The sequence below is a fragment of the Chiloscyllium plagiosum genome, unplaced genomic scaffold, assembly GCF_037043375.1.
Source record: "Chiloscyllium plagiosum isolate Xiang-an unplaced genomic scaffold, Cpla_swu_hap1 HiC_scaffold_35, whole genome shotgun sequence".
In the NCBI taxonomy this organism is placed as follows: Eukaryota; Metazoa; Chordata; class Chondrichthyes; order Orectolobiformes; family Hemiscylliidae; genus Chiloscyllium; species Chiloscyllium plagiosum.
Window position 1 is genome coordinate 7,167,790 of NW_028270173.1, and position 12,704 is coordinate 7,180,493.

The 12,704-nt window shown below is 48.5% G+C and overlaps 1 protein-coding gene across 1 annotated transcript in view; it reads right to left on the reverse strand.

The window, feature by feature from the left end:
• LOC122541189 (butyrophilin subfamily 1 member A1-like) overlaps positions 1 to 12,704 on the reverse strand; it is a 104,936-nt gene that overhangs the window by 52,756 nt on the left and 39,476 nt on the right. Inside the window, exon 6 of the mRNA XM_087979187.1 lies at positions 9,236 to 9,355. Coding sequence (XP_087835313.1) covers positions 9,236 to 9,355 — 120 coding nt within the window. The remainder of the gene's footprint in view (positions 1 to 9,235; positions 9,356 to 12,704) is intronic.

The following is a 12,704-nucleotide window of genomic DNA, read 5'->3' on the forward strand; positions in this document are numbered from 1 at the left end:
GTGGAAAGAGGTCAAGGTGAGGGTGATAGGTCGGAGTAGGGTGGAGGCGGAGAGGTCAAGAAGAAGACTGCAGGTCAGGAAGGCGGTGCCGGGCTGGAAGGATCCGGCTGAGACAAGGTGGGGGGAGGGGGGATGAAGAAACTGGTGAAGTCCAAGTTCATCCCCTGTGGTTGGAGGGTTCCCAGTCGGAAGATAAGACGCTCCTCCTCCGACCGTCGCGTTGTTGTGGTTTGGCGGTGGATGAGTCCAATGACCTGCATATCCTCGGTGGAGTGGGAGGGGGAGTTGAAATGCTGTGCCACAGGTTGGTTGGGTTGGTTCGTCCGGGTGGCCCAGAGGTGCTCCCTGAATCGCTCCGCAAGTAGGCGGCCTGTCTCCCCAATATAGAGGAGGCCACACCGGCTGCAGCGGATGCAGTAGATGATGTGGGTGGAGGTGCAGGTGAATCTGTGGCGGATATGGAAGTTTCCCCTGGGGCCTTGGAGAGAAGTGAGGGGGGAGGTGTGGGCGCAAGTGTTGCACCTCCTGCGGTTGCAAGGGAAGGTGCCGGGAGTGGTGGTTGGGTCGGTGGGGGGTGTGGATCTGACAAGGGAGTCGCGGAGGGAGTGGTCTCTACGGAAAGCTGATAGGGGAGGGGAGGGAAATATATCCTTGGTGCTGGGGTCTGTTTGGAGGTGGCGGAAGTGACGGCGGATGATGCGCTGTACATGGAGATTGGTGGGGTGGTAGGTGAGGACCAGTGGGGTTCTGTCCTGGTGGCGGTTGGAGGGGCGGGGCTCAAGGGCGGAGGAGCGGGAAGTGGAGGAGATGCGGTGGAGGGCACCGTCGACCACGTCGGGAGGGAAATTGCGGTCCTTGAAGAAGGAGGCCATCTGTGTTGTACGTATTTTGAACTGGTCCTCCTGGGAGCAGATGCGGCGGAGACGAAGGAATTGGGAGAATGGGATGGCGTTTTTACAGGGGGCAGGATGGGAGGAGGTGTAGTCCAGGTAGCTGTGGGAGTCGGTAGGTTTGTAGTAGATGTCCGTGTTGATTCGGTCGCCTGAGATAGAAACAGAAAGGTCTAGGAAGGGGAGGGAGGAGTCCGAGACTGTCCAGGTGAATTTGAGGTCGGGGTGGAAGGTGTTGGTGTAGTGGATGAACTGTTCAACCTCCTCGTGGGAGCACGAGGTAGCGCCGATACAGTCATCAATGTAGCGAAGAAAAAGATGGGGGGTGGGGCCAGTGTAGTTGCGGAAGATGGATTGTTCCACATACCCTACGAAGAGGCAGGCATAGCTGGGGCCCATGCGGGTGCCCATGGCTACTCCTTTTGTTTGGAGAAAGTGGGAGGATTGGAAAGAAAAGTTGTTCAGGGTGAGGACCAGTTCGGTCAGTCGAAGGAGGGTGTCGGTGGAAGGGTACTGGGTGGTACGGCGGGAAAGGAAGAAGCGGAGTGCTTTGAGTCCTTCGTGATGGGGGATGGAGGTGTACAGGGACTGGATGTCCATGGTGAAGATGAGGCGTTGGGGACCGGGGAAGCGGAAATCCTGGAGGAGGTGGAGGGCGTGGGTGGTGTCACGAACGTAGGTGGGGAGTTCTTGGACTAATGGGGACAGGACCGTGTCGAGGTATGCCGAGATGAGTTCGGTTGGGCAGGAGCAGGCTGAGACGATGGGTCGTCCGGGGCAGTCAGGTTTGTGGATTTTGGGCAGGAGGTAGAAACGGGCGGTTCGGGGTTGTGGGACTATGAGGTTGGAGGCGGTGGATGGGAGGTCCCCTGAGGTGATGAGGTTATGGACGGTCTGGGAGATGATGGTTTGGTGGTGGGGGGTGGGGTCATGGTCAAGGGGACGGTAGGAGGAGGTATCTGCGAGCTGGCGTTTGGCCTCAGCGGTGTAAAGGTCAGTGCGCCAAACTACTACTGCGCCTCCCTTGTCAGCTGGTTTGATGGTGAGGTTGGGGTTGGAACGGAGGGAGTGGAGGGCTGCGCGTTCCGAGGGTGAGAGGTTGGAGTGGGTGGGGGGAGTGTGGGAGTTCAGGTAGCGGTTAATATCGCGGCGGCAGTTTGCTATGAAGAGGTCGAGGGCAGGTAGGAGGCCAGCACGGGGTGTCCAGGTGGACGGGGTGTGTTGGAGGTGGGAGAAGGGGTCGTTAGAGGGTGGGCGAGAGTCTTGATTGAAGAAGAAGGCACGGAGGCGAAGGCGGCGGAAGAATTGTTCGGTGTCACTCCGTGTATTGAATTCATTGACCCGAGAACGTGTGGGAACGAAGGTGAGACCTCTGCTGAGGACTGATCTTTCATCCTCAGAGAGGGGCAAGTCTGGAGGGATGGTGAACACACGGCAGGGCTGGGAGCTAGGACCTGGTGTGGGGCTGGAGCTGGATGCGGGGGCGGGGTTAGGCCTGGGGGCGGGGACAGAGGTCGGCTTGGGGGCGGAGTTGGACATGGTGATAGAGACCGGCGGGGGGGCGGGGTTAGTCGCGGTGACGGAACTCGGCCGGGGGGCGGAGTTAGGCGCGGTGACGGAACGCGGCGTGGGGGCGGGGTTAGGCGCGGTGACGGAACTCGGCCGGGGGGCGGAGTTAGGCGTGGTGGCGGAACGCGGCTTGGGGGCGGGGTTAGGCGCGGTGACGGAACTCGGCCGGGGGGCGGAGTTAGGCGTGGTGGCGGAACGCGGCGGGGGGGCGGGGTCAGGCGTGGTGACGGAACGCGGCGGGGGGGCGGAGACACATGCGGCGATGTGGTCCAAACGTAGATTGCTGACGTCACTGGGGGCGGAAGTAGCTGCGGCGACCACGCAGACAGAGTTCTTCCCCGTAGCCGCGGAGGTCGCCAATCTGTTGGTGATTGTCTTCATGACGATCGCAGAGCAGGTTGTCTGTGCGGCGATTCCGGAGGCGGTTGTTTGGGCCGCGATCATGAAGGTTGCGAGGTCGGTGGGGGCGGAAGTGACGTCATCGTCGGCGGCGTCTGCGGCTATTGCCGTAGAGACCACTCCCTCCGCGACTCCCTTGTCAGATCCACACCCCCCACCGACCCAACCACCACTCCCGGCACCTTCCCTTGCAACCGCAGGAGGTGCAACACTTGCGCCCACACCTCCCCCCTCACTTCTCTCCAAGGCCCCAGGGGAAACTTCCATATCCGCCACAGATTCACCTGCACCTCCACCCACATCATCTACTGCATCCGCTGCAGCCGGTGTGGCCTCCTCTATATTGGGGAGACAGGCCGCCTACTTGCGGAGCGATTCAGAGAGCACCTCTGGGCCACCCGGACGAACCAACCCAACCAACCTGTGGCACAGCATTTCAACTCCCCCTCCCACTCCACCGAGGATATGCAGGTCATTGGACTCATCCACCGCCAAACCACAACAACGCGACGGTCGGAGGAGGAGCGTCTTATCTTCCGACTGGGAACCCTCCAACCACAGGGGATGAACTTGGACTTCACCAGTTTCTTCATCCCCCCTCCCCCCACCTTGTCTCAGCCGGATCCTTCCAGCCCGGCACCGCCTTCCTGACCTGCAGTCTTCTTCTTGACCTCTCCGCCTCCACCCTACTCCGACCTATCACCCTCACCTTGACCTCTTTCCACCTATCACATTTCCAACTCCCCTCCTCCAAGTCCCTCCTCCCTACCTTTTATCTTCTCCTGCTGAACACTCTCTGCTCATTCCTGAAGAAGGGCCTGTGCCCGAAACGTCGAATCTCCTGTTCCCTGGATGCTGCCTGACCTGCTGTGCTGTTCCAGCAATAAAGTTTCAACTTTGATCTCCAGCATCTGCAGACCTTACTTTCTCCTTGAGAATATGTGAGTGCATGTCAGAGTGTGTTTGTAGTAGGTGTGACAATGTGTTTGTGTGTCAGAACTTTGTGACATTTATTGTTTGTGTGAGGGTGATTGAAATTGGTGCACGAAGGTTGAGTGAATGAATGCATGTGCATGTGTTTATGTAACAGAATGAGTGTGTCCATATAATGACATGTGACTATGTTTCAATATCTTCAGTGAGAGGTAATATCTGACCTAGTGGGATTCACCGCAAGGCTTCCTCAGGTTCTTAAGACAATCTCCTTGCAATAACTGGCAATGTATCATTTGTCCTTGTACTTGTTGGTTCTATGTCAGGTTAAGTTTCTGATATTTGTGTACAAAATCAGCTGAAACCTCTTGACAATAAAGTTTCATAATTTCTCAGCATCTTAAAGTGGAATATTTTGTTCTTCTCTTCTTCAACACACCCCACCCTCCGACACTAACATTTTCTTTCTGTTCTTTTATGAACTAGATGGGTTTTTAAAGCATGTAGTGATAGTTTGTGATCTTCAATAATGAGACATACTTTCAGTTAATTCCATTTTTTTAATGAATTTAAATTCTACCAGTTGCCATGGGGACATTTGAACCAGCCCGAGACATTGCCTTTGTGTCACTATCTCCCCGCTGGACACAACAGATAAGTCATTTCCAGGATAATTGAGTAAATGTTATAGAGTACTTGGAAATGGTAGGTGAGGTACATAAATTATCCAGATCAATATCAATAGGGAAAGACTGTGGACAAATTCCAGATACAAAGAGACAGATCCATGGAGCAGGTGTGATCAATGTTGAAATCAATAAGGAAATAAGCAGCAAAATGATGAGCTGTTTGTTGGGAATTTTGGGAGCTTCAGAAATAGAAAGGATTAATAATTAAATAATATGAATAAGTGAGAATTATGGAATGTTCATTCTATTTCCCTATTCTTTACTCTATTCAGAAACTATGTACAGGGTACTTTATGCTGGCACATTACTGATAGCAAGTTATGTGTGGAGCGCAAGATTAGCTTCCAAAATCCAATGGATTTTAATATTAGAGATAGCCATAGAGATGTACAGCATGGAAACAGACGCTTTGGTCCAACCCGTTCATGCCGACCAGATATCCTAATCTACTGTAGTGTGTTTTGCCAGCACTTGGCCCATATCCCTCCAAACCTTCCCATTCATATACCCATCTAACTGCATTTTAAATGTTGCAATTGTACCAGCCTCCACCATCCTCCAACCCTGACAACCTCCTTGTAAATCTTTTCTGAACCCTTTCAAGTTTCACAACATCCTTCCGTTAGGGAGGAGACCAGAATTACATGCAATATTCCAACAATGGCCTAACCAATGTCCTGTCCAGCCGCAACATGACCTCTAAATGCCTATGCTCAAAACTCTGACCAATAAAGGAAAGCATACCAAACGCTGCCTTCATTATCTTATCCACCTGCCATTCTACTTTCAAGGAGCTATGAACCTGCACTTCAAAGTCTCTTTCTCCAGCAACTCTCCCTCGGACCTTACCATTAAGTGTATATGTCGTGCTAAAATGTGCTTTCCCAAAATGCAGCACCTCGCGTTTATCTAAATTAAACTCCATCAAGTGGAATAGAATTGAAGGGTTTGGGGTGTTTTTGAAACATGCGAGTCACACATACATGGAAGTGAGTTACACATTGGAATCTAATCGAGGGGGTTCCGGGTGATTCATATAATCCCGACAGTGGGGAAACAAGCCCTTCAGCCCAACAAGACCACACTGACCCTCAGAAGAATAACCCAATATTTCCCCACATTTACCCCTGACTAATGTATCTCACCTACACATCCCTGAACACTATGGGCAATTTTATCAGGGTTTGAATTGGATGGTTAATATATAGACTAACAGATACCCAGGAGTGTGATACAGACTGGAATCTAATCAAAGGATTGAGGTGGCTAATTTACAGAGTCCCTTAAAATTGAAAGTCAGTTACAGATTGGAATTTTATCAAGGGGATTCAGGACGATTATGCGTAGAATAACAGGTACTCAGGAGTGAGCTGCAGACTGCAGTCAAATTGAGGGGATTGGGTGATTTATAGACAGACCAAAGGGATACGAGAGGGGAGAAAGCAGAGGAGAAAGTACCCACCTTGGACCAACTCAAAAATGAGCTGAGCCAGACAGGATTCAGCTGCTGTATGTGAAGGTTCCCATGTGCTCTGAAAGATGGGAGAGAAACAGGCAGATGCTCACACTTTCTATGATGTTGCAGTCAAATAAGGACAGGGAATCCCTAATCAGAGATGCAGAGTTATACTCAGTTTAAACTCTCTCCATCACACACACCCACACATAGAAACTAAATATAATGTGGGGAAATGTCCATGTGCAGCACAGATTTCCAAACTAACTCAGTGACAGACGAAAATCCCCGTTCTCTGTCCAGTCCACACTTCCAGACCCAGGGAGGTTTTGTCCCTGAGGGAGGGCAGGTTTCTAACTGGATATTATTACATTGCAACATGATTGTTTTGGGAACATGAGCTTAACATGAGAGGAAGTGGAATCAAATCAATGGGTTTAGGGCGGTTTATATACAGAATAACAGATACCCCAGAGTGAATTACAGACTGGAATCTTATCAAGGGTTTTGGGGTGGTTTACATGCAGAATAACAGATATCCGGGAGGGAATCACAAAATTGCAGAGTCATATAGTCATAGAGATGTACAGCATGGAAACAGACCCTTTGGTCCAACCCATCCATGCCGACCAGATATCCTAACCTACTCTAGTCTCTTTTGCCAGCACTTGGCCCATATCGCTCCAAACCTTCCCAAATCATATCCCCATCTAACTGCATTTTAAATGTTGCAATTGTACCAGCCTCCACCACTTCTTCTGACAGCTCATTCCATTCACGTACCACCCTCGGAGTGAAAAGGTTGCGCCTTAGGTCTCTTTCATATCTTTACGCTCTCACACTAAACCTATGCCCTCTAGTTCTGGACTATTCCACCCCAAGGAAAAGACTTTGTCTATTTACCCTATCCATGCCCCTCATGCTTTTATAAACCTCCATAAGGTCACCCCTAGCCTCTGATGCTCCAGGGAAAACTGTCCCAGCCTATTCAGCCTCTCCCTGTAGCTCAAATCCTCTAACCCTGGCAACCTCCTTGTAAATCTTTTCTGAAACCTTTCAAGTTTCACAACATCCTTCCGATAGGAAGGAGACTAAAATAAGTATGAAGCAACAGCAAAATTAATAAATTTTCCTTTACAGTAGGTTGTATTATTGTGGGCTAGTTTACAATATCATAAGTAGCTCAAGTTTAGCTTTCATGATTGACAAGTGAAAGATTTGGGCATAATTACTGCTATCAAACTGTTAAATTGAAATGTAACTACCAATAATGTGAATTGATACTGAATGTATCTACAGGTCAAATGAAAATGCAAACTGGTACATTTCAACTGTTTATTTGATCTCATTTACAATTCTAGTTTTTTTAGATTACATTATATTACATTACAGTGTGGAAACAGGCCCTTCGGCCCAACAAGTCCACACCGACCCGCCGAAGCGCAACCCACCCATACCCCTACATTTACCCCTTACCTAACACTACGGGCAATTTAGCATGGCCAATTCACCTGACCTGCACATCTTTGGACTGTGGGAGGAAACCAGAGCACCCGGAGGAAACCCACGCAGACATGGGGAGAACGTGCAAACTCCACACAGCCAGTCGCCTGAGGTGGGAATTGAACCCGGGTCTCAGGCGCTGAGAGGCAGCAGTGCTAACCACTATGCCACCATGCCGCCCACTAAGAGATTTGGAAGAGATTTAAGTGACATAGCAGTCACGCATAACACAAACTGCTGGTGATATTCAGTAGGTCTGGCAGCGTCTGTGGAGTGAAAGTAGAGTTAATTTTGAGTCACGTTTTGATCCTTCTTCAGAATTTGTCAGTGGGCTCGAAACATGAATGACTTATCACAAATTCTGAAAATTTAGAAGAGTTTTCTATTCCATAGACAATTGGGAGTTGCAAGTAATCCTTTATATTTTTCCTTCGAGGTTCACCCACCCCAACTCCAACACCAGCCCAAATAAGTAATATTGAAATGTACCAGCAAGTTTGCAGGTGGAGGTATTGTTGGGAAAGGGTGTTTTGTTGCAATATTACCCAGTTGGCCTTTCTGTTGCCCTTCCTTTGTCCTGTCCTCAATTTCACTAAGTGTGGACAAGAGCTTTGGCAGCCTAATACCCTCACCTTAATCGATAGCAGTAGTTGGAGGTCAGGGCTATGGAGCCAGCAGACCTTGGATGAATGGCTTGCATGAATGAAGGGAGAAGTGGAATTCCTTCTTCTGATATCTGCTCTTGGAGGCTCCCTTCCCATGATCACCTCAACAACTTCTTTGTCAAGCGTTTTCCTATCTATCCACAAGACCATTCCTCTCATCAAAATACCCTCCTGCACTCATATCATGGAAACAAACCCTTTGGTCCAACTCGTCCATGCCAGCCAGATATCTGAAAAAACCTCGTCTCATTTGCTAGCATTTGGCCCATATCCCTCCAAACACTTCCTATTCATATACCGATCCAGATTTCTTTTAAATGTTGTAATTGTACCCGCCTCCACCACTTCCTCTGGTGGCTCATTCATACACGCACCACCCTCTACGTGAAATGAAATGCCCTTAGGACCTTTTAAAATTTTCCCCCTCTCACTTAAACTGTTGCCCTCTAGTTTTTGACTCCCTTTCCATGGGAAAAATATCTTGTCTCTTTACCCTATCCATGCCCCTCATGATTTTATAAATCTCTATAAGGTCACCCCATAGCCTTCGACGCTCCAGGGAATATAGTCCCAGTCTATTCAGCCTCTCTGCTTTGTTCAAACCCTTCAACCCTGGCAACATCTTTGTAAATAGTTTTTAAACCCTTTCAAGTTTCACAACATCTTTCTTATAACAGGGAGACCAGAACTGCACACAGTAGTGGCCTAACTAATATCCTGTGCAGCTGCAACATGGCTTCCCAAATTCGATAATCAATGCTCTGACCAATAAAGGCAAGCATACCAAATGCTTTCTTCACTGTCCTACTTACCTGTGACACACTCATCACTTTTCTGGCTCTGGGACTTTAATTTGTGGGATAGCTTGCAGTTTGAGTAGTTGCCATCATGACTGGGTTTTAACATTTTTCTAGTATAGCCCTGTCATCCTGAAATTCCACAGGGTTCTTCTTATCTGGAACTAAACTTTATTGAAAGACAGGCAGATACCCCACTGAAACAAGTATCAACCTGTTTTCCAAAGGTTCCTCCAGACCTCCCAAGATTAGAGCAGGAGATAAGAAGAATCCTCAGGGGCATTCCAGGCCTGTAACGACATTGTTCCTCATCACGGTTACACTGAGAACATACCTTTTACACGTTGATGTTGTTTCACATTCCAACAAATCAAAGCAGAAATGGCTACAAGTAGAAGACAAATGGTCACAAGCAATGGCACTGGCCAGACAGGAGCAGAAGGGAAGATATCACCTGTGAAGTAAACACATTGAATTATACAATGAAATTATCTGCCACACATACCAATAATTTCCAACTCTCTTATCAGAGTGCCCCCATTTTAATGTTGGAATGTGTGACTCCAGAATAAAAATTGTGTGCGTACTGGAGCTGCCAGACAGAGGATGGCTGGGAGGAAGGAAGCTTCAGTGAGACATAGTGTACAACTTTAATCACAATCCGTGCAACAACAACAAACAGAATATTAAAACTCTATATTGTTTATTGTGTCATACATAATTAAATCTTTTTAACTCTTTAACTGTTAGCTACGTAAAATCTGGAAATTCCTTATCTTCAAGTACAGGACATTTCATACAGGGTGGTGCAGTGACTCAGTGGTTAGCGCTGTTGCCTCACAGCACCAGGAGTCTGGGTTTGATTACAGCCTCAGGCCACTGTCTGTGTGGGTTTTGCATATTCTCACTGTGCCTTGCCTCCAGGTGCTCGGATTTCTTCCCACAGCTCAAAGATGTACAGATTAGATGAATTGGCCATACTAAATTGCCCATAGCATCCAGCAATGTGCAGGCTAGGAAAATGTAGGGTTACAGGCATAGGATGGATGGGGTTGGTGTGAGTGGAATTCTCTTCGGAGGATCGGTGTGGACTCGATGGGCCCAATGGCTTGCTTCTACAGATTAGGAATATTGATTCTATGACTTGATATATATGACTGTAAATTTGACTCAGAACCAAAGATGATAATTATGAAGAATGATCAAAACCGAGACTAAATAATTGAATTGAGGTTTCATTTCCCAAACACCAATTGCAATAACGTTAACATAAAGAATAAGAACGTGAGGTATTTCTGAAAAATGTTCAGGAACTGTATGCTGTTTGTCCAATCAGGAAAGAGGAATTTCTGGATCCAGCCTGGGAAATGAGTTGGGGCAAGTTGACCATGTATCTAAGAGGTTATTTGGGTAACATTAGCTTTCAAATTGCAATGGAATAGACTGAGAAAAGAGTTATTTTGAATGGGGTGTGGCAGGATCTTCGAGGAGAAAGTGAGGTCTTCGTCTCCGCCGCATCTGCTCCCAGGAGGACCAGTTCAAAATACGTACAACACAGATGGCCTCCTTCTTCAAGGACCGCAATTTCCCCCCCGACGTGGTCGATGGTGCCCTCCACCGCATCTCCTCCACTTCCCGCTCCTCCGCCCTTGAGCCCCGCCCCTCCAACCGCCACCAGGACAGAACCCCACTGGTCCTCACCTACCACCCCACCAATCTCCATGTACAGCGCATCATCCGCCGTCACTTCCGCCACCTCCAAACAGACCCCAGCACCAAGGATATATTTCCCTCCCCTCCCCTATCAGCTTTCCGTAGAGACCACTCCCTCCGCGACTCCCTTGTCAGATCCACACCCCCCACCGACCCAATCTCCACTCCCGGCACCTTCCCTTGCAACCGCAGGAGGTGCAACACTTGCGCCCACACCTCCCCCCTCACTTCTCTCCAAGGCCCCAAAGGAAACTTCCATATCCGCCACAGATTCACCTGCACCTCCACCCACATCATCTACTGCATCCGCTGCAGCCGGTGTGGCCTCCTCTATATTGGGGAGACAGGCCGCCTACTTGCGGAGCGATTCAGAGAGCACCTCTAGGCCACCCGGACGAACCAACCCAACCACCCTGTAGCACAGCATTTCAACTCCCCCTCCCACTCCACCGAGGATATGCAGGTCATTGGACTCATCCACCGCCAAACCACAACAACCCGACGGTCGGAGGAGGAGCGTCTTATCTTCTGACTGGGAACCCTCCAACCACAGGGGATGAACTTGGACTTCACCAGTTTCTTCATCCCCCCTCCCCCCACCTTGTCTCAGCCGAATCCCTCCAGCCCGGCACCGCCTTCCTGATCTGCAGTCTTCTTCTTGACCTCTCCGCCTCCATCCTACTCCGACCTATCACCCTCACCTTGACCTCTTTCCACCTATCACATTTCCGACGCCCCTCCTCCAAGTCCCTCCTCCCTACCTTTTATCTTCTCCTGCTGAACACTCTCTGCTCATTCCTGAAGAAGGGCCTGTGCCCGAAACGTCGCATCTCCTGTTCCCTGGATGCTGCCTGACCTGCTGTGCTGTTCCAGCAATAAAGTTTCAACTGTGGCAGGATCTTGCCAAAGTCAAATTGAATGAAGCAAAATTGATACAAAAATCTGCATTGAAACAATGGGGGATCTTTCGGAAAATATTTCAAATCCAGGCTGCAGACATTCTAACAAGGATAAAAGCTTAGGAAAGCACAGACAGGACTTCCATGAATGTGAGAGAGAGAAAGAAAATGATGAAACAAAATTAAAGAGGATATGTAAATGATATAAGGTTAATTCTTCAAGTGTGAAACAGGTTAAACATGGTAATGGGGGAGGCAATGATGTGATAATAATGTCACTGACTACACATATAGGGACTCAGGCTAATGTTCTGCACCATGGCAAATGGAGAAATTTTAATTCATTAAAATGTGATGCTAAAAGCTTGTTTAAGGGTTACCATTTAACCAGCTGACTGATGTGAAAACCCACCTGAATCACTATGCTCTTTTCTAGAGGAAATCAACTGTCCTGGGTCACAGTCGAAGCGTAAGGGGTCGACTTTTTAGGACAAATGAAGACAAATTTGTTCACCGAGAGAATGGTGATCCTGAAGAATTCTCTACCACAGAAATGTGGTTGAGTCCAAAATAGAGGAGATTTCAGGAAAATGTAAATATATTTCACAGGACCAAAGCAGTCAGTGCATGTTAGAAGAAAGTATGACACTGTATTGAATTGAATGATCAGCCATGATCATACTGAATAACAGAGCAGACTCAAAGAGCCAAATGGGTCATTGTTTGACCTATATTCCATTCTATGTCCTTATCCAATCTGGAATTACTCCAGACTCTAGATCCAAAACAAAAACTCTCTAGGCCATTTCAAAGGGGAATTAAGAGTCAGAATCAGAGTCAATCAGTTCAAGAGTAACTAAGGATAGACAACATAGACAACATAACATACTGAACACATCTCATAGAATCATAGAGTCATAAAGATGTACAGCACGGAAACAGACCCTTCGGTCCAACCCGTCCATGCCGACCAGATATTCCAACCCAATCTAGTCCCACCTGCCAGCACCCGGCCCATATCCCTCCAAACCCTTCCTGTTCATACACCCATCTAAATGCCTCTTAAATGTTGCAATTGTACCAGCCTCCACCACTTCCTCTGGCAGCTCATTCCACACACGTACCATCTTCTGCGTGAAAAAGTTGCCCCTAGGTCTCTTTTATATCTTTCCCCTCTCACCCTAAACCTAT